This window comes from Cicer arietinum, chromosome 5, assembly GCF_000331145.2.
Source record: "Cicer arietinum cultivar CDC Frontier isolate Library 1 chromosome 5, Cicar.CDCFrontier_v2.0, whole genome shotgun sequence".
In the NCBI taxonomy this organism is placed as follows: Eukaryota; Viridiplantae; Streptophyta; class Magnoliopsida; order Fabales; family Fabaceae; genus Cicer; species Cicer arietinum.
In genome coordinates, this window is record NC_021164.2 from 66,284,007 (window position 1) to 66,306,705 (window position 22,699).

The window sequence follows — 22,699 nt, forward strand, 5'->3', positions numbered from 1 at the left end:
ATATACATACTTTTAATTATAAAAAAATTTAATATATTTTTTTATCTTATATTTTATCATTTTTATTTTTGTATTTTATATTTTTTACAATAATCTTTATATACAGCTGTACAAATTATAATTGATTGAAAATCATATATTCGTCTAAAATAATTTTTCTTTGCAATTCTTTTTTAAATTAATAAATTAAAAAAATTTATTAATACTTGCAATTATATTTTTTTTTAATTTTGGTTTTATTTTATTATTTTTATTAAAATTTAATATCTATATCTATATATTGAAAAATGTTGTTTTTAGTTTTCATCGTCAACTTATTGAATTATCTGACGTAATTTTATTGAGAAAAAAAAATGACTAAAACAGTGTACAACACACATTTGAAATTGAATCGGAAGTGGAAGCCGTTTTTGCAATCTGGCTCGGATATTATGGCGATTCCATAGGAAAATACTAGTTGAATGGAAAAGCGTCCGTAATCACTTATATATACGCGTGTGAGTGTGTGGGTGTAATTTTTCCTCTTTCAACAAAACGCCGTTCTCTTCTGCTCTCCATTTTCCTTCTGCATTTATTCTCCACGTGCATTCTCTTTCCTCTAAACAAACCCTCGTTAGTTACCTTCCATCCAAATCCTAAACCAAAACCAAATTACATTCATTCCTCAATTTCAAATCAACCCAATCAGTTACCCGTTTTTGCGTGAGAAAAATATAGAAACCGCCATTGTATCTCTGAATCATGTTCTACGATTCTTCTATTCACTGAATTTAACCGGTTAATAAAGATCTGAATCTGTCTCATCATTTCGAAGCGCTTATGGGTGGTTCTGGTTCCAAGCTTGAAAAGGCTCTCGGTGACAATTTCCCCGAAGGAGAACGTTACTTTGGCCTTGAGAATTTTGGAAATACTTGTTATTGCAACAGCGTTTTGCAGGTATTCGTTAATCTTTTTTTTTTCCTTTTCAGATTCGGAATTTGATCCGGTTAATTACAAATCATCATTTATTTAATTTAATTTAATTTTACGTTTTCTCGTGGTTCTTTGTTTTAGGAACTTGTTATTTTTATGCTCAATTTTTAAGCGCTTCATAAACCAATGAATATAAGGATGAGTTCAATATTAAATCTTGTACCTAATTATCACGAGATATATTTTTAATGACAATATGGTAATACGAGAGAGATTTTTATTTTATATTTTATATTTTTGGGTATTGTATCAAATGTGAATAGTTTTTTGGCCTTGTTTATGAGGTCTGGCCAATGAGACAAAACTAGTTTGTAGTTCTCATTATTGGAAAGGATACTAGAATCAATGTTATTAGCTGTTGCCTATTCAAAATATCTAGACAGTGATTACTGAATTTGATAAACTAGTTTTGTAGAGTACTTTCAAGTTTCAACCTTAGTATGTTTGGATTGGTGTTATAGGATGGAATGAAATGAAATAAGCTAGTCAAATTTTAAAAAATAAATCTCCAATTCCATTCCACTCTATGTGTCTATTCCATGTTAGTTTGTATACTTTCTAATCAATTTTGTAGTTTTTTCCTAACATTCTGCTTTTGTATCCCGTTCTACAGGCTCTATACTTCTGTATTTCATTTCGAGAACAATTGATAGAGTATTATGCTAAACACAAAAGCCTAACAAATGCAGAGGAAAATCTTTTGACTTGCTTAGCGGAATTATTTTCGCAGGTAACATATATCTACAGTTAGAAAAGTTCTTGATGTTTCTTGCATGAAGCCTCTTCATATTTGATTGACAAAATCACGGTTTATCATTAAAAAATTTATACCGGCTTTGTTGTTTGTAAATAAGGCACATGGTGTTGATGTTACTTTGATGAAGGAACCCAATTCACCAAATTAGTAACTTCTTCCACACTTTATCCCAGATATTATGTAAACAAAGCTAGTTGTAAGAATGTCAGAAAATTTATCAAGTTGCCCTTGTGATCATCCAAAAATAGAATAGGGTCATTTGTAAATTGTAGCTAAGTAACTTACATTCCTTTAGATCAGGTTGTCAAAACCATCTTCATACCATTGTTTATCGTTTTGATTTAGATGCCCATTTAATAGAGTAAAACATCACACTAGAACTTGGCAAACACCGACAATTCATTCTATATGTCTCTGTCAAAGTCTTTTTTCTCAAAGTTGTTACTAAGGAAATTTCATACCGTACTATTGGTGAAGTTTAACAAAACATGACTAGCTACTTGTAGGGCCTGAAATCCATTTGATTAGTTAACATTTATCTTCCTTTTTGTTAGCTGCTGTGTTTGTTCTTTATTGTTTCCATGGTACATGGGATTGGCAGGTAGTGGTGATTGTATGTTTGTCAAAATCATCAGGGCCTCGGTGGTTCACCACCATACTTGAGTATACATTTCCTATTATTTCTCTTTTGAAAAACTTCTTTGGAGTGTATGTGGTGCGTTTTTTGTAAATTCGTATTTTTATTGTTTTGTCTATTTCTCTTTGTTGTGCTTTTCCTTTGAGATATAAGAAAATGGCAGATGTGATTGCATGCTTGCCTAAATCTCATCGATTTGTTGTATGTTTGAGTGTATGTGTAAGTGTCTATATTTTGTATACCTTCAATGTTCTGAACAATATCTTGCTTCAAATGTCCAGTTATGTCCTCATTTATTACTGTCATGGTTTTTAATTTGCCATGTTATTTCTTTCGGTATAGATAAATTCCCAGAAGAGGAAAACAGGTGTAATTTCTCCCAAACGATTTATACAGAGGTTGAAAAAACAGAATGAACTCTTCCGTAGCTATATGCACCAGGTACATGTTTAAACTGACAAGAATGAGCACAAAAGTAGAAGGTGTGATTGCTTTATAAATTATTAACTTCCTTTGACAGTAATGCATAGAATATTAGCTTGTACACGTGTACAGTGTTTGGCAATGTTTATACATATAGACATCTTTTTTAAACGCCCCTGCTTAGTTGCTTGATTGCTTCTCAGTTACAGTTGTTTTTTAGTATGAAACTTAGCTAGAGATGCTACTATATGTGTGATAAGTTCAATCTGGCAAAGTCACAGTTTTTTCAATTGGTAGATCATTGTTCTCATCGGAGTTACTGTTGTCGTATCACTGTGTCACACCCGATAGAAAGATGGTTTTGAGCTTATAGTTAAATTTTATGCCATGGTTAGGACTTAGGATGATGGTTCACTAGTTGGGCGGTCAATATTTGAAGTTTGCAATCTATTTTCCCTTGATCTTAAGTCATATTTTTTAATGAAAAGAAATTCTTTTTAACCATGTTTCATAAGATGAGAACATAGTGACTTGATCATGGTATATTGATTCTCTACATGAATATGTATTAAGATTTCTCTACCTGAACTGGAGCGTGTGTGAAGAAAGTGATTTTTGTTGACTATTATATGCCTTTCAGGAAATGCAATCTTTTAAAATCTGCGTTTCTTTAACTCATATTCAGCGCGGCTGAATAATGAAATTTTTAGTCCAAACAAGGTTGGTGTATATCTCTATTTGTGGACTAGACATCTTTTTCATCATAGTTACTTCTCAAGCGAATGTCATTCCTTATTTCTCGAACGTATTGTTTGTTGCATGATGTCTCTTGGTTTTTTTAAAATAATTTTTATAAAGATTATACAGCAACACTGTCATTGTGAATCTTCTCTTTTTTGGTAGGATGCCCATGAATTCTTGAACTATTTGTTAAATGAAGTTGTTGACACTCTGGAGAAAGAGGCCCATGCTGCAAAAGTCAATCAAAAGACGTCTCCACCTTCTGAGAAGATCGCAGATGGACCAAAGAGTGGTTTAGCTAATGGTGCTAAAAACGAGCCTTTAGCTACTTGGGTGCACAAAAGTTTTCAGGTAATTTGGCTATTTAATGTTTCTATTTACATGTTTCTTTCAGCAAAGCTTGGAGTAACCATAAATTGTGAACTTGTTATTTGCTCGATCAAATCTATTATGTAGGAGGAAATTATTTACTCGCTACCAACCATAATGATCACAGAAATAAGACTTTTTATTTTTCTTTTTGGAATTTCATTATTGTTAACTGCTTTGATCAGGGTATACTTACCAATGAGACAAGGTGCTTGCAATGCGAAACAGTAACGGCTAGGGATGAAACATTTCTCGACTTGAGTCTTGATATCGAACAAAACAGTTCAATTACAAGTTGTTTGAAAAATTTCAGTTCGACCGAGACATTGAATGCCGAAGACAAATTTTTTTGTGATAAGTGCTGTAGGTATGTAGTATTTATTCTTGGACATGAATTTTGATTTTATTATTACCTGAATATTGGACAAGTGCTGTATGTAGCATTTAGTCACGTCCTTTAAATAACCGAGATGCAAACTTTCTTTTGATATTAGTTTGCAAGAAGCTCAGAAGAGGATGAAGATAAAAAAGCCGCCCCATGTCTTAGTCATTCATCTCAAGCGGTTTAAGTACATGGAACAGCTGGGCCGTTACAAGAAGCTGGTTTACCGCGTGGTCTTTCCCCTTGAACTCAGGTTGAGTGATACAGATGAAGAAGCAGATATTGAGTATACACTATTTGCTGTAGTTGTCCATGTTGGGAGCGGGCCCAACCACGGGCATTATGTTTGCCTTGTAAAAAGCCATAACCATTGGCTATGTTTTGACGACGAAACCGTTGAGGTAGTGGATGAGCCTTCTGTTCAGACATTCTTTGGGTCGACGTACGATTTCAACAATAATACAGACCATGGTTACATTTTGTTCTATGATAGCATCAAAAGAAAATAGACGGAGGAGTCTTACGAGCTTTTTAGGAACTGGAATCTTTTGGACATGTCTGTTTCATCTGTTTGATTATAACTTATTTTCTATTTTTACAATTTTCTCTTATTCAAACTGCTTGAGGTGTTATTATACCTCCATGAGAGGATATGGGTTGTGAAAATGTATACTAGGTGGTTGCCATGTACAGTTGATAGTTAAAGCACTGCCTCCTTTTTTCCTCCCGTTTTTTTGTTGTTGAACTTTTCACAATAAAAACAGTTACAACGGTCAACAGTATACATGCTGTCAAAAACTCACCGACAGTGCAATGACAGTTCTCTTTTTTTCTACTTTACAAGAGCTTGTTGGGAAATGTGTGATCAGCGAAAAGCATCCCCTAAGATTATAATGATTAACATATAATTTTTTTTTTTAATAACTCAATTTGAAAAAATAATTATTAATATGCTTTCTATTGACAGTTATATATCAAATGATCAATTTTTTTTATTTAGTTAGAAGTTGTCTTTGCAAAAATAATTTTTTTAAATTTATTTATTTATTTATTTATTTTTATACTATCAAATAGTATTTTTGAAATAACAATTTTTCTAAAGATATTTAGAAATCTTCTTTTAGAATGATTTGGTATATAATTTTTAAAAAGTGATAAATTAATAACATTTTTTAAAAAATTAGATTATTAAAATAAAAAATCTTCAGAAAAAAAGTCAATTTTTATTAATCTGTGTTAATTTCTTTGCGTGGATGGTAATAAACGTCGTAAATTTGTAGCATTTCAAGGATTTTAATATCTGACGGTTCTATGAAAATAAAATGTTTCTAATTTCTATTCAGTCCTGGCGCCAGTGGTAGTTGCACGAACGCCAAATAGGTGGATATTCTAAGGTAAATTAACACTTGTCTTCGGAAGTGAGCAAGTTTGTCGTAGCATCGAAGCATTAAGCAAATTGAGAAGATACTGCATTAGTTTGTCATAACGGTCGTCCGATTACTCTGTATAGAATGGGGATATAATAAGGTTAACTCATGACCCGGTAAGGAAATTAAGTAGATTGATAAAAAAAACATAAATATCAATATTGCTATCTACACCCCTTAACTTTTTTTTATAAACAAAATACCTAAAATATCATTTCTTATTAATAACATTATTAACTCATACGTAACTTCAATTTATGTTACGTGAACTCAATTTACGTACGTCTCATTTATGTAACTGAGATCATGTATATGTGAATTGAGTTCATGTAGGTGTACATGAATTATATCCACGTACTGCAATAATTCTTGTGCATGGAACAACATATCAAATCACGTATGGGAGTTCGGTTCTTGTGCATGGAACAACATGCCTGCTGTCTGTTATATATCTGATCTTGGTTAAGAAAACATATGAGATGTGTGATTCGAAACTAATTACTTTCATGTTGGTTTTCTTAACGTCAGGTGTTAATATCTCCTGATGTGAGAAAGATTTTATATAGGTGTGATTTATAATTTCGATTCATTGGTAGAGACTCGTATTGTCTTGTGGCTTTGTCATTTTTTTCTGTTTTTCATGAATGAATTCCTCCATGAATCTTTTGTAAACAAATACTTTTGCAGACTTAGATTAATTTGTGTAGAACAACATTGCATTTGAAACAGCATGTAGCTGGATGAATTAAGAATGGCTTGTAATATGTTACTAGCATTAGGGCTAAGAAATCTTGATGTCTGACTTTTTTTTTAAAGTTTCATTTATATTGGATAATGTCCAACTAGGGAAAAAGTTTCAATCTTTTAATTGCAATGCTGTTATCGACTCATCTATTTAGCTGAGACCACCTAATAATTCGAATAACGTCAGTCGTTACCAAGCTAACAACGTGACTATGCTAATGCTAGTAGTTGAAGGAAGGGAGAAAAGAGTAATTCTTTTGTTGATCAAATTGTAAAGGGAATTTCTCTCTTTCACAAAGGAAGAATTAGTATCCTAAATTAATTACAAGATATTCCTTTTAGATCAAATAAATCTACTTTTATTGATCTGATTATCTTTTGTTTTTATTTTTTTTTATATTCAAGATTAGAGGGAGGGAGTGTTAAAAAAGAATTAGTATCCTAAATTAATTACAAGATATTCCTTTTAGATCAAATAAATCTACTTTTATTGATCTGATTATCTTTTGTTTTTATTTTTTTTTATATTCAAGATTAGAGGGAGGGAGTGTTAAAAAAGAATTAGTATCCTAAATTAATTACAAGATATTCCTTTTAGATCAAATAAATCTACTTTTATTGATCTGATTATCTTTTGTTTTTATTTTTTTTTATATTCAAGATTAGAGGGAGGGAGTGTTAAAAAAGAATTAGTATCCTAAATTAATTACAAGATATTCCTTTTAGATCAAATAAATCTACTTTTATTGATCTGATTATCTTTTGTTTTTATTTTTTTTTATATTCAAGATTAGAGGGAGGGAGTGTTAAAAAAGAATTAGTATCCTAAATTAATTACAAGATATTCCTTTTAGATCAAATAAATCTACTTTTATTGATCTGATTATCTTTTGTTTTTATTTTTTTTTATATTCAAGATTAGAGGGAGGGAGTGTTAAAAAAGAATTAGTATCCTAAATTAATTACAAGATATTCCTTTTAGATCAAATAAATCTACTTTTATTGATCTGATTATCTTTTGTTTTTATTTTTTTTTATATTCAAGATTAGAGGGAGGGAGTGTTAAAAAAGAATTAGTATCCTAAATTAATTACAAGATATTCCTTTTAGATCAAATAAATCTACTTTTATTGATCTGATTATCTTTTGTTTTTATTTTTTTTTATATTCAAGATTAGAGGGAGGGAGTGTTAAAAAAGAATTAGTATCCTAAATTAATTACAAGATATTCCTTTTAGATCAAATAAATCTACTTTTATTGATCTGATTATCTTTTGTTTTTATTTTTTTTTATATTCAAGATTAGAGGGAGGGAGTGTTAAAAAAGAATTAGTATCCTAAATTAATTACAAGATATTCCTTTTAGATCAAATTATATATATATATATACATACTTTTAATTATAAAAAAATTTAATATATTTTTTTATCTTATATTTTATCATTTTTATTTTTGTATTTTATATTTTTTACAATAATCTTTATATACAGCTGTACAAATTATAATGGATTGAAAATCATATATTCGTCTAAAATAATTTTTCTTTGCAATTCTTTTTTAAATTAATAAATTAAAAAAATTTATTAATACTTGCAATTATATTTTTTTTTAATTTTGGTTTTATTTTATTATTTTTATTAAAATTTAATATCTATATCTATATATTGAAAAATGTTGTTTTTAGTTTTCATCGTCAACTTATTGAATTATCTGACGTAATTTTATTGAGAAAAAAAAATGACTAAAACAGTGTACAACACACATTTGAAATTGAATCGGAAGTGGAAGCCGTTTTTGCAATCTGGCTCGGATATTATGGCGATTCCATAGGAAAATACTAGTTGAATGGAAAAGCGTCCGTAATCACTTATATATACGCGTGTGAGTGTGTGGGTGTAATTTTTCCTCTTTCAACAAAACGCCGTTCTCTTCTGCTCTCCATTTTCCTTCTGCATTTATTCTCCACGTGCATTCTCTTTCCTCTAAACAAACCCTCGTTAGTTACCTTCCATCCAAATCCTAAACCAAAACCAAATTACATTCATTCCTCAATTTCAAATCAACCCAATCAGTTACCCGTTTTTGCGTGAGAAAAATATAGAAACCGCCATTGTATCTCTGAATCATGTTCTACGATTCTTCTATTCACTGAATTTAACCGGTTAATAAAGATCTGAATCTGTCTCATCATTTCGAAGCGCTTATGGGTGGTTCTGGTTCCAAGCTTGAAAAGGCTCTCGGTGACAATTTCCCCGAAGGAGAACGTTACTTTGGCCTTGAGAATTTTGGAAATACTTGTTATTGCAACAGCGTTTTGCAGGTATTCGTTAATCTTTTTTTTTTCCTTTTCAGATTCGGAATTTGATCCGGTTAATTACAAATCATCATTTATTTAATTTAATTTAATTTTACGTTTTCTCGTGGTTCTTTGTTTTAGGAACTTGTTATTTTTATGCTCAATTTTTAAGCGCTTCATAAACCAATGAATATAAGGATGAGTTCAATATTAAATCTTGTACCTAATTATCACGAGATATATTTTTAATGACAATATGGTAATACGAGAGAGATTTTTATTTTATATTTTATATTTTTGGGTATTGTATCAAATGTGAATAGTTTTTTGGCCTTGTTTATGAGGTCTGGCCAATGAGACAAAACTAGTTTGTAGTTCTCATTATTGGAAAGGATACTAGAATCAATGTTATTAGCTGTTGCCTATTCAAAATATCTAGACAGTGATTACTGAATTTGATAAACTAGTTTTGTAGAGTACTTTCAAGTTTCAACCTTAGTATGTTTGGATTGGTGTTATAGGATGGAATGAAATGAAATAAGCTAGTCAAATTTTAAAAAATAAATCTCCAATTCCATTCCACTCTATGTGTCTATTCCATGTTAGTTTGTATACTTTCTAATCAATTTTGTAGTTTTTTCCTAACATTCTGCTTTTGTATCCCGTTCTACAGGCTCTATACTTCTGTATTTCATTTCGAGAACAATTGATAGAGTATTATGCTAAACACAAAAGCCTAACAAATGCAGAGGAAAATCTTTTGACTTGCTTAGCGGAATTATTTTCGCAGGTAACATATATCTACAGTTAGAAAAGTTCTTGATGTTTCTTGCATGAAGCCTCTTCATATTTGATTGACAAAATCACGGTTTATCATTAAAAAATTTATACCGGCTTTGTTGTTTGTAAATAAGGCACATGGTGTTGATGTTACTTTGATGAAGGAACCCAATTCACCAAATTAGTAACTTCTTCCACACTTTATCCCAGATATTATGTAAACAAAGCTAGTTGTAAGAATGTCAGAAAATTTATCAAGTTGCCCTTGTGATCATCCAAAAATAGAATAGGGTCATTTGTAAATTGTAGCTAAGTAACTTACATTCCTTTAGATCAGGTTGTCAAAACCATCTTCATACCATTGTTTATCGTTTTGATTTAGATGCCCATTTAATAGAGTAAAACATCACACTAGAACTTGGCAAACACCGACAATTCATTCTATATGTCTCTGTCAAAGTCTTTTTTCTCAAAGTTGTTACTAAGGAAATTTCATACCGTACTATTGGTGAAGTTTAACAAAACATGACTAGCTACTTGTAGGGCCTGAAATCCATTTGATTAGTTAACATTTATCTTCCTTTTTGTTAGCTGCTGTGTTTGTTCTTTATTGTTTCCATGGTACATGGGATTGGCAGGTAGTGGTGATTGTATGTTTGTCAAAATCATCAGGGCCTCGGTGGTTCACCACCATACTTGAGTATACATTTCCTATTATTTCTCTTTTGAAAAACTTCTTTGGAGAGTATGTGGTGCGTTTTTTGTAAATTCGTATTTTTATTGTTTTGTCTATTTCTCTTTGTTGTGCTTTTCCTTTGAGATATAAGAAAATGGCAGATGTGATTGCATGCTTGCCTAAATCTCATCGATTTGTTGTATGTTTGAGTGTATGTGTAAGTGTCTATATTTTGTATACCTTCAATGTTCTGAACAATATCTTGCTTCAAATGTCCAGTTATGTCCTCATTTATTACTGTCATGGTTTTTAATTTGCCATGTTATTTCTTTCGGTATAGATAAATTCCCAGAAGAGGAAAACAGGTGTAATTTCTCCCAAACGATTTATACAGAGGTTGAAAAAACAGAATGAACTCTTCCGTAGCTATATGCACCAGGTACATGTTTAAACTGACAAGAATGAGCACAAAAGTAGAAGGTGTGATTGCTTTATAAATTATTAACTTCCTTTGACAGTAATGCATAGAATATTAGCTTGTACACGTGTACAGTGTTTGGCAATGTTTATACATATAGACATCTTTTTTAAACGCCCCTGCTTAGTTGCTTGATTGCTTCTCAGTTACAGTTGTTTTTTAGTATGAAACTTAGCTAGAGATGCTACTATATGTGTGATAAGTTCAATCTGGCAAAGTCACAGTTTTTTCAATTGGTAGATCATTGTTCTCATCGGAGTTACTGTTGTCGTATCACTGTGTCACACCCGATAGAAAGATGGTTTTGAGCTTATAGTTAAATTTTATGCCATGGTTAGGACTTAGGATGATGGTTCACTAGTTGGGCGGTCAATATTTGAAGTTTGCAATCTATTTTCCCTTGATCTTAAGTCATATTTTTTAATGAAAAGAAATTCTTTTTAACCATGTTTCATAAGATGAGAACATAGTGACTTGATCATGGTATATTGATTCTCTACATGAATATGTATTAAGATTTCTCTACCTGAACTGGAGCGTGTGTGAAGAAAGTGATTTTTGTTGACTATTATATGCCTTTCAGGAAATGCAATCTTTTAAAATCTGCGTTTCTTTAACTCATATTCAGCGCGGCTGAATAATGAAATTTTTAGTCCAAACAAGGTTGGTGTATATCTCTATTTGTGGACTAGACATCTTTTTCATCATAGTTACTTCTCAAGCGAATGTCATTCCTTATTTCTCGAACGTATTGTTTGTTGCATGATGTCTCTTGGTTTTTTTAAAATAATTTTTATAAAGATTATACAGCAACACTGTCATTGTGAATCTTCTCTTTTTTGGTAGGATGCCCATGAATTCTTGAACTATTTGTTAAATGAAGTTGTTGACACTCTGGAGAAAGAGGCCCATGCTGCAAAAGTCAATCAAAAGACGTCTCCACCTTCTGAGAAGATCGCAGATGGACCAAAGAGTGGTTTAGCTAATGGTGCTAAAAACGAGCCTTTAGCTACTTGGGTGCACAAAAGTTTTCAGGTAATTTGGCTATTTAATGTTTCTATTTACATGTTTCTTTCAGCAAAGCTTGGAGTAACCATAAATTGTGAACTTGTTATTTGCTCGATCAAATCTATTATGTAGGAGGAAATTATTTACTCGCTACCAACCATAATGATCACAGAAATAAGACTTTTTATTTTTCTTTTTGGAATTTCATTATTGTTAACTGCTTTGATCAGGGTATACTTACCAATGAGACAAGGTGCTTGCAATGCGAAACAGTAACGGCTAGGGATGAAACATTTCTCGACTTGAGTCTTGATATCGAACAAAACAGTTCAATTACAAGTTGTTTGAAAAATTTCAGTTCGACCGAGACATTGAATGCCGAAGACAAATTTTTTTGTGATAAGTGCTGTAGGTATGTAGTATTTATTCTTGGACATGAATTTTGATTTTATTATTACCTGAATATTGGACAAGTGCTGTATGTAGCATTTAGTCACGTCCTTTAAATAACCGAGATGCAAACTTTCTTTTGATATTAGTTTGCAAGAAGCTCAGAAGAGGATGAAGATAAAAAAGCCGCCCCATGTCTTAGTCATTCATCTCAAGCGGTTTAAGTACATGGAACAGCTGGGCCGTTACAAGAAGCTGGTTTACCGCGTGGTCTTTCCCCTTGAACTCAGGTTGAGTGATACAGATGAAGAAGCAGATATTGAGTATACACTATTTGCTGTAGTTGTCCATGTTGGGAGCGGGCCCAACCACGGGCATTATGTTTGCCTTGTAAAAAGCCATAACCATTGGCTATGTTTTGACGACGAAACCGTTGAGGTAGTGGATGAGCCTTCTGTTCAGACATTCTTTGGGTCGACGTACGATTTCAACAATAATACAGACCATGGTTACATTTTGTTCTATGATAGCATCAAAAGAAAATAGACGGAGGAGTCTTACGAGCTTTTTAGGAACTGGAATCTTTTGGACATGTCTGTTTCATCTGTTTGATTATAACTTATTTTCTATTTTTACAATTTTCTCTTATTCAAACTGCTTGAGGTGTTATTATACCTCCATGAGAGGATATGGGTTGTGAAAATGTATACTAGGTGGTTGCCATGTACAGTTGATAGTTAAAGCACTGCCTCCTTTTTTCCTCCCGTTTTTTTGTTGTTGAACTTTTCACAATAAAAACAGTTACAACGGTCAACAGTATACATGCTGTCAAAAACTCACCGACAGTGCAATGACAGTTCTCTTTTTTTCTACTTTACAAGAGCTTGTTGGGAAATGTGTGATCAGCGAAAAGCATCCCCTAAGATTATAATGATTAACATATAATTTTTTTTTTTAATAACTCAATTTGAAAAAATAATTATTAATATGCTTTCTATTGACAGTTATATATCAAATGATCAATTTTTTTTATTTAGTTAGAAGTTGTCTTTGCAAAAATAATTTTTTTAAATTTATTTATTTATTTATTTATTTTTATACTATCAAATAGTATTTTTGAAATAACAATTTTTCTAAAGATATTTAGAAATCTTCTTTTAGAATGATTTGGTATATAATTTTTAAAAAGTGATAAATTAATAACATTTTTTAAAAAATTAGATTATTAAAATAAAAAATCTTCAGAAAAAAAGTCAATTTTTATTAATCTGTGTTAATTTCTTTGCGTGGATGGTAATAAACGTCGTAAATTTGTAGCATTTCAAGGATTTTAATATCTGACGGTTCTATGAAAATAAAATGTTTCTAATTTCTATTCAGTCCTGGCGCCAGTGGTAGTTGCACGAACGCCAAATAGGTGGATATTCTAAGGTAAATTAACACTTGTCTTCGGAAGTGAGCAAGTTTGTCGTAGCATCGAAGCATTAAGCAAATTGAGAAGATACTGCATTAGTTTGTCATAACGGTCGTCCGATTACTCTGTATAGAATGGGGATATAATAAGGTTAACTCATGACCCGGTAAGGAAATTAAGTAGATTGATAAAAAAAACATAAATATCAATATTGCTATCTACACCCCTTAACTTTTAATTAATTACAAAATACCTAAAATATCATTTCTTATTAATAACATTATTAACTCATACGTAACTTCAATTTATGTTACGTGAACTCAATTTACGTACGTCTCATTTATGTAACTGAGATCATGTATATGTGAATTGAGTTCATGTAGGTGTACATGAATTATATCCACGTACTGCAATAATTCTTAAACTTCATTGAATAACATAGTCGACCCAGAGGTAAAACCACTAAAGTAACTATACCGAAGATCCATCTTTAAGAAAATTTATATTATTAAATTTCACAAACACATTTTTTTACCAATAAATCTCTCAATATTTTATTTATATTTCTTTTTCAATTTAATAAAAGATTCAACTCTTCTTTTTATTTTTGTAATTTTAAATATTATGATTCATATTTTTGAGTTTATATTTATATATTAGATTATTTATTAAATTAATATAATTATTATCGTATGATATTTTTTTTACAAGTGATAACAATGTCCATTGATTTTAATATTTGTTGAGATAATATTAAATTTATATAAAATTTTATCGATTTTAGTTTTAAAAAGATTATAATATGAGGTATTTTTATTAAATAAAAAAATTTTTGAAACTTTTTTATTAAATAATTTTTGTTTTTGTTTTTAGGGAAGCTTAAAGTCCTTGCACATACGTGAATTTAATTCACGTACACTTATATACGTGAACTTAATTCACGTAAACCTATGTGAATTCAATTCACGTATAAGTGATTTTATTTACGTAAATAAGACATACATAAATTGAGTTCACGTACGTACACATAAATTGAGTTACGTAAACGTGCATGAATTGAGGTCTAGCCAAACGGTTATAAATATTATTAATAGGTAAGGATATTTTAAGTATTTTGTTATTATAAAAAAAATTGAGGAGTGTGAGTAGCAAAAATGGGAGTGTAGATAACAAAATTGTAATTATATTTATATTGATGTTTAAAGATCTTGTATAAAGATGACCAAATTATCTTTTGAAATTATAGGGGTAAGATATTTACATTTAAATTTTAGAAATAGATAAATAATATTTTGAAATTGAAAGACGCTAGACAATATAGTTATACTATTAGTTTGTTTCGTTATTAACGAATTTAGTTATTAGTCAACTTATTGTCATATAAAAAAGAGACTAATTTGTCTGATATTAGAAATACCATTGACTAATTTGGAAGAGTGACATCTTGCATGATTTTATATTTTCTTCTTCCAAAAGTCTTCATTTATATAATTCATTTTTCTTCCTTTTTCATGTGTTTAAATCGTACAAAATGAAATAATAAAAAACTACTTATTTTTTTTCTTCTGTTGGTGAAAGCTTGAACCTGATTATTTTCAAATGTCATTGTAAAATAAAAGTTGTTATAATTGCTGCTGCAACTAAAAAGAACTTTGAAAGATAATTTTTTTTATGCCTTTTCTCTAATTTATCTAATTTTTTCTCCGGATGGTATATGTAATTGCAACTTATTTATATAAATTGATGAGAATAAAGAAGTAGGTTTGCTTAATTAGAAAATAGACCAAAATGTGTGGAAGGCAAAGCTTTTAAGGTTGACAATTTAGTAAAAAAATCGTCAACTAAGAAAATGGAGTCAATGATGTTTGAAAAGCAAAAATGATGGACAAACTAATCTCATTATTTATGGACCATGGAACTAAAGAGGTGTGGAAGACAGGGTAGATGAACAAAGTTGAGTCAGTCATTAGGAAATGACTAAAAATATTGAAGTATATTTTATAATTTGAACAATTGATATGAGAGACATTAATTTGAATTTGTTGTGTAACAATATTTTTGGAAAATATAAAATATTCAATTTGATATATGAAATTTATAATTTATAAGAAAATAGTTTTCCAAAGGATTACAATTACAAGCAAATTAGACTGAGGTTGAGACATTATTTTTCAAAATAAATTGAAAACCAAAATGCATTGATGAAACTCATTTAACTCTAAATAAGTTTCAATTAATAACTAATAAGTGTTAATTAATCATCTAAAATATATCGTAACATTATTAAAATAAGGGTCAAATATGTCATCCAAAATATTCCAAAAGAGATATTAGTAAGTACTGAGTGTTAATTAATTTTCCAAAATATTGCAAAACATCAACCAAACAAAAAATATGATTTAAAATGTTTTATTTTTCAACAGCTTCATTTTCCTTGAACTAGGCGTAGGAAATGACACTCTAATAACAGGTGGTCTAAGAGCTAGTCATAGGTGGTGGTATTCTAATGGACGAAGATGATGATATAGTCATGAATGGTGGTGTAGGTCTCTTGATGGATGGTTGCGCAATCATGAATGGTGTAGGTCTCGTGATGTGTGGTGACATTATACCAAGCTCATCAGAGTATATAACCAGTACTTTAAGTCATTAACATGCAAAAATCAAAATTAATATACACAAATCAATCCATAAAATTACTCACTTACTAGCAATTTGGTCCCTATAGTCATATTAAAAATTGAAATACAATAATTGAATTAACATTCATTTTTTTAGTTCGTAATGCATCTCATTGGATAGATACCTCCATGAACAACATTTGATCTTCATTAATGGGTACAAGTTGTGAAAGTGGTATTTTAGTTTGACTTTCTTCCTCTTGTGTCTTAATTTGGGAGAGAAATTAAAACAATCAGCGAGCAATCTTTGAGATATCAATAGAAAAAATGAGAGAGAAAATTGAAAAAAAATGAGAAATGAAAATGAGAGATAGAAAAGGAGAAATTAACTTTAGCAAGGGGTGTGAAAAAAAATTTCTTCAAAAGATCTTTATAGTTGTAACAACTCTAACAATTTTTTTTATTTTTTTTACAATGACATTTGAGAATTACCAGATTTCTTTCACAATGACATTTAATAATCATAGAGTCAAACTTTTATCCATGGAATAAGATAATAAGTAATTTTTTATTCTTTTATTTTCTATTATTTAAACACTATAAAATAAGATGAAAAATGTATTTTATAGATGAAGATTCTTTAAAAAAAATAAGATATGAAATCATTGATAGGTTAGCAAAATAATTTTATTAATTACTTTTACTTTTATATATACTTTTGAAATATTATAAAATATCTTATAGATGTTACCGTTGTAATAACGGCAGAATTTTAGTTTTTTTTTTGTTTAAATATATTTTTTATCCTTACAAATATGCTTTATTTTTATTTTAGTTCCTGTAATTATTATTATTTTATTTATTTATACCTTTATCAATTCTAACAAGTTTTAAAAATGTCATTTTTGAATATTTTTTTGTGAAAAATTGTGACAGAGCTAATTTTAGATGAAGTGACAAATGGTGATCGTGTAATTATTGTTGACTAAATAATATTTAATATTTAAAATTAAAATTCATTTTAGTAATTCATTTAATCATTTAATAAAAAACTTAAAATTAATTAATTAATCAATAAACCAATTTAATAATAAAAATTCGATAATTTTTATTTTTAACTCCAAATTTTTTAATAAAAATTCAACAATCTTCATCTTCAAATCGCAAATTCTTATATTTAGATTGAAACCCTGAAAATTTATTCATCTTCAAGAATTTAGCAAAGTTGATTACAAGTGCTTATTACTTCATAGTTTAGTCTTAAAAAACAATTTAGGGGTAAATTTGAGATTTTTATTAAGCTACAAATATAGGAATTTTGTAAAATAAGCTTGTTGTGAGCAGGTAGTAAGCCACAATTCCCGAAGTAAATAAAGTTAAAAGAGAATTGTTGTATACTATCTTATTTTCCAATAAGTTAAAAGATAATTGTTGTATACTATCTTATTTTCCAATCATCAAATTTTAATTGGAGACAATGTAGAGTATAGGGAACGAGAGGGTTTGAAGATGAATTTTTTTTTAAGGTTAGGATCTAAACATAAAAGTTTGTGAAGATTATTGAATTTTTATTAAAAATTTTAGGGTTGAAGATGAATATTATTGAGTTTTTATTATTAAATTGGTTTATTGACTAATTAATTAATTTTAAGTTTTTTTATTAAATGATTGAATGAATTAATAAAATGAATTTTAATTTTAAATATTAAATGTTGTCTAGTCAACAACAATTACATGATCACCATGTGCAACTTCATCTAAAATAAACTATGTCATAATTTTTTTACTAAAAAAGATTCACAAAGAACCTTTTTAACACTTGTTATAATTTGCAAGAGTGTAAATAAAAAAATTACAGAGACTAAAATCAAAATGAAACATAAATGCAAGGACAAAAAATATATTTAAATATTAAAAAAAAATGAGTTTCAACAGAAGGAATACATTATCTCTTTTATTTTTAAAGTATTATTTATTTATTTTTAAAATTTAAGGAAGTAAATGTCCAACTCCTACTATTTCAAATGACAATTAATTATTTATTCTATAAATATACATCATACCTTGGCGCTTAAGAGTATGATCATTTCCAATGAAATATAACCAGGTACTCTATATAACATCAAAGGAAATAGTTATATTATTATATTTTTGTGTGTATTAGTGTATAAGATTATTATAGTTTCAAGATCTCTTATATTTGATTTGGGAGATATATATTTTCGAACACAAACATAAATAAATAGTGTTTAGATATATTCACATAAATAAAGAAAAATAAAAGATAAAAGAAATAAAATGACATGTATTTTAAAATAATTAAATAATATGTTTTTTAATGTGTCCAAACATTAACTATTTATGCTTCTCCTCAAGGAAGTGTTTCTCTTGCTTTGGATAAAAGTTTGTAGGACAATATACATCTGGCCAAATTATTTAGTAGTTCTTAGATCCGGAGGCAACCCTTGGGCCCCAACCAAAGGGGTTGTTGGTCTATTTATTTAAAAATTACATTTACCTACTATCACACATTGGATATTTTTAAAAATACTATTTTAATTAATTTATATAACAGTGACATTTTGAATTTAAATCTGAAACATAAAAAATAAATAAACTAAAAAGTAAATATAAGTTAAAAAGTGCATGCATCTTGAACATATTTAGTCTATACATACTTTTTTCTCTTATATTTTGTTAAAGAAAAGGAGAATTTTTTTAATTAATTTATTGACGGAAACACACAAATACAAATACTATTATATTTACATTTATACTCATTAACTAATCGACGATAGTTAAAATATCCATTAATTTATCTTTAAACATTCATTAAAGTATCAGTCGTGTATCCATTGCGAATTTTATCCATAGATGTTCATCGAGATGGATATTTTTTTCCATTGTCACACATAACACAAACAATAATTTTTGTTATAAGAAATATGAATTTCATTAATTTGATTATAGTATAATCAATTGACCATAGATTGAAACATTTTTATTTATATTTTGAGACACAATAAAAAAGTTAAAAATAAAATAAATAATTTAGAAGCTAATGAGAAATTATTAAGGTTTTAGTCAGATAATTTTTTATTGACTTTTAAATTATTTATTTTATTTTTGAATTTGGTGATAATTCGAAAGTCAAAATACAAGTTAAATGGAAGATTGAGAGAGTCTTGAATTTGATGATAACTTCAATTAACTCCTTACTCAAAATACGGTACCGACTAAATAAATTATTTTTAGATATTTTAACAAACACATGAAATATAAGTTGGAAAATCAATTAAAATGTCACAATGATATGAGAAATCAAAATATTGCGCTAAGACGACGAACAATGAACAAAATAACGTTACACTTAAACGATAAAATCACAAAACAAAATAAAATAAAAAACTAAAAAAATATGTAAAAATCGCTGATTTAAATATAAAAACATTATAGATATAGAAAATCGAAATAAAAGGATGATTTTATATAAAAAATGACTTTAAACTAACAAAAAAAATGGAGCAGGGCGCTGATAGATTTATATCCGAATGAAAACACAATATAATCAGATAGTCTTAAGCAGCTGCAATTTTTTAATAAATTTTACTCAAGTTATAGTTCATATTGTGACTATTATGGATTTATTTTCCTCTATCTAGTGAAACTAACAGTCCAACAGACAATTATGGATTTACTTTATTGTGATTATTAAGTCTTAAATTTTATTTATAGTTCGTATTGTGACAATGTGACTTTATATATGGATTTATTTTATTACATAAAAATAGTCTTCAATTTGGTTAACTAACTCAGCTGGTAAGACAATTGTCTTAATTAAATTAGTGGAGAAAGAGCTTGATAGTGAAATGTGACTCCTAACAGCATTTTGTAAATTTTCAGTCATTGAGTGGGATCTCTATTATTGCGGCAAATCAGTTTACAAACGCTACCGGCAATGAATCAGCATATATGCGGTAGTTCAAGTTTAGGACTTCAACTATTTGTTTTTCCTACTTTGATTGGAAATAAATAATTTAAATGCATTTTTTTGGACCGAAAGCAGTATTATATTATCTTTAATAAATCTTTTAATTTAATTTACAAATATTAAAGGCAGGTAATTGAATACTATTTGAGGCTAAAAAGAAAAAAAAATCATAATTTTAATTAATATTTTATATAAATTTACACCGAACTAAATTTTAAAATAACAGTAACAAAAAATTATGTAAAAAAATATCACTTGTTGAAATTTTAAATAACTAAATACACAACTTTTGATATTATATTTTTTATTCTTTAACGATTATCTCAAGAAACTTTTCTTAACATTTCTCTTTTTTATTATTTATAATAATACTCATTCTCTTCCTTTTTTTACTTATCATTTTTTAAAGTTTTTTTGCACACATTAAGATAAACGGACAATTTTATTATTTTTAATATAATTATTTATTTATATTTGATAATATATTTAACTATTTATTATTTTATTTTATATATTAATCTTCTCACGATAAATATTACTCCGTCTGTTTTATAATAAGTATTATTTTTTTTTAAAAAATTTCAAAATAAATATTATTTACGGTTTTTAATGTAATTTCAATTTTTTTATATTATTATTCAATAATTATTATATATACAGATATTTAATTATTATTATATTTTACATTGTAATATTAAAAAATATAATTAAAATAAATAATTTAATATAATTATAATTATAATTTTAATAATTACATTTCTCACGAGAATGAGAGTAAAGAATATGCAAATAGGACGTGTAATAATAAAAATAGGGAGTAGTGAGTAGTAGTCTAGTAGAGAAGAGAATCAAGCCACGGACACACAGAGCGATGGAGAAACAGTTTAGAAATCCGTGACTCTTGTTTCTTTACTGACTTTTGTCTCGTTGTCCGTGGCACCGAAGACAACTTTTCCCTTCACACATTTCATAGTTCATACTTCCTTCTTCCTCACATGCATTGCATTCCTTTCACAACAAACAAACACCAATGCATGCAACTCTACCAACTTTCTCTCCAATTCACCGATTTTGCCCTTCTATTTTGTGCCCAACTAAGACAAGTCTCCTAAGTCCTCACTCGTAATTTCCATTTATTTATCCGTCTACATATACTTTAAATTTACTAGTATTAATCCTCCCTCGGTTCCAAATTATATATCATTTAGTTTAAGATATTTATTTTAAATTGTATGTCATTTTATAATATTGATGAAACATTAATATTTTTTTTCTTCTATTATATCCATCCTTTATTATTTTTTACTCCTTTTGAAAGACATACTCTTTCGATCCTTATTATAAGATATTTTTGGACGATTTTTTAATTTTATTTGTAACAAATATCACAACTTATAATAAGTATTTATTGTTTAAAAGTTATTTTACTCTCATTTAATATATGCTTTTTTAATATTAGTAGATACATTTAATATATAACATTTTTTTATGATGGTATAGCTGGAAACATGTCCAAAAGACTGCGATAATAAATAACTCAAAGAACTACATGTCATATAATTGTAGTTTAAGTGAAATATCATTAATTGTGGTTTTCTGAAAGAAAAAAAAAACCAAAATCTTAAGACAAAAAATGAAATATTTAAAGTACTAAAAAATTCGAGTACAAAAAGAATATTATATATATATTTTTAATTATTTTAATTTATATTTCAAATGTTATTAATAAATAGTACTTTTGAAGAGTAACTTACAATTCTTGTTTTTTTTCCGTACAACATTAACTATATTCTTTTATTTGTATAAAATTATCAAAATAACATATAAAATGAGTCGAATGTATTGATAGATAAATGCTAATAAATGCTTTTTAAATATTTATTAAAAATTTAAAATATATAGAAAAATTTATTTAAAATTGTGCATTCAATTTCTCAGGTCTAAATTTTGCAATTGTCAATAGTACATATTTTTTATTGTGATTCATTTCATATTATATTTTATTTAAATAAGTAACTTTTTACTTTGATAATTTTCGTAATTTTATTGTCTTTGTGTGACGCTGTATTTGTTTATTTTGGTGTGATATTTTATTTTTTCATCTTATGCTATATTTTTTTAATTTGAATTAATACATCTACTTCAATCAAATTTAATCAATTGTTTTGAAACTTATAGCCTTGATAATACATCTCAATTTTTTTTATATATATTTTATTATATTTATAAATATTTTACTATAAATGAATATCTTTTTTTAATTAAAAAAAATTGATTCATGAAATATTTTTAAAGACCTTATTATCAAACACCTTATATTAATTTTGGCCTTCAACTACCCGACAGTTTTCTTAAAATAAATTTTTTTGTAAAATATTAAATTATCTTGTTTTGCTGTCGCATATCGCTTTAATTAAATAATAAAGCATTGTACGACAAATAATAATATTGATGATAATAACAATAATAAATAAACAAATATTAAATAATTAATTTAGATATTACTGCCAGGAAAAATATATGAAGATAATGATATTTTTACTACTTCTTCTATATATTAAGTGTTACGCTAACTAAAAATTACATTTAAAAA

At 28.0% G+C, this 22,699-nt stretch overlaps 2 protein-coding genes across 4 annotated transcripts; both read left to right on the plus strand.

Moving 5' to 3' along the window:
- The first annotated feature begins 377 nt into the window (after positions 1-377).
- LOC101491778 (ubiquitin carboxyl-terminal hydrolase 4-like) lies at positions 378-5,008 on the plus strand. Of its 2 annotated transcripts, XM_004502361.4 has the most exons (6): positions 378-936; positions 1,586-1,702; positions 2,709-2,807; positions 3,693-3,881; positions 4,085-4,266; positions 4,394-5,008. In XM_004502361.4, exons 1-6 carry the CDS (start codon positions 820-822, stop codon positions 4,788-4,790), a joined length of 1,101 nt encoding a protein of 366 aa, XP_004502418.1. In that variant the 5' UTR covers positions 378-819; the 3' UTR covers positions 4,791-5,008. The 2 variants fall into 2 exon arrangements, with proteins under 2 accessions (XP_004502418.1, XP_073225416.1); XM_073369315.1 differs by lacking the exon at positions 2,709-2,807 and having other exon boundaries at positions 389-936.
- A 3,205-nt stretch (positions 5,009-8,213) lies between these two features.
- On the plus strand, positions 8,214-12,844 carry LOC101492100 (ubiquitin carboxyl-terminal hydrolase 4-like). Of its 2 annotated transcripts, XM_004502362.4 has the most exons (6): positions 8,214-8,772; positions 9,422-9,538; positions 10,545-10,643; positions 11,529-11,717; positions 11,921-12,102; positions 12,230-12,844. In XM_004502362.4, exons 1-6 carry the CDS (start codon positions 8,656-8,658, stop codon positions 12,624-12,626), a joined length of 1,101 nt encoding a protein of 366 aa, XP_004502419.1. In that variant the 5' UTR covers positions 8,214-8,655; the 3' UTR covers positions 12,627-12,844. The 2 variants fall into 2 exon arrangements, with proteins under 2 accessions (XP_004502419.1, XP_073225429.1); XM_073369328.1 differs by lacking the exon at positions 10,545-10,643 and having other exon boundaries at positions 8,225-8,772.
- Positions 12,845-22,699: the final 9,855 nt, after the last annotated feature.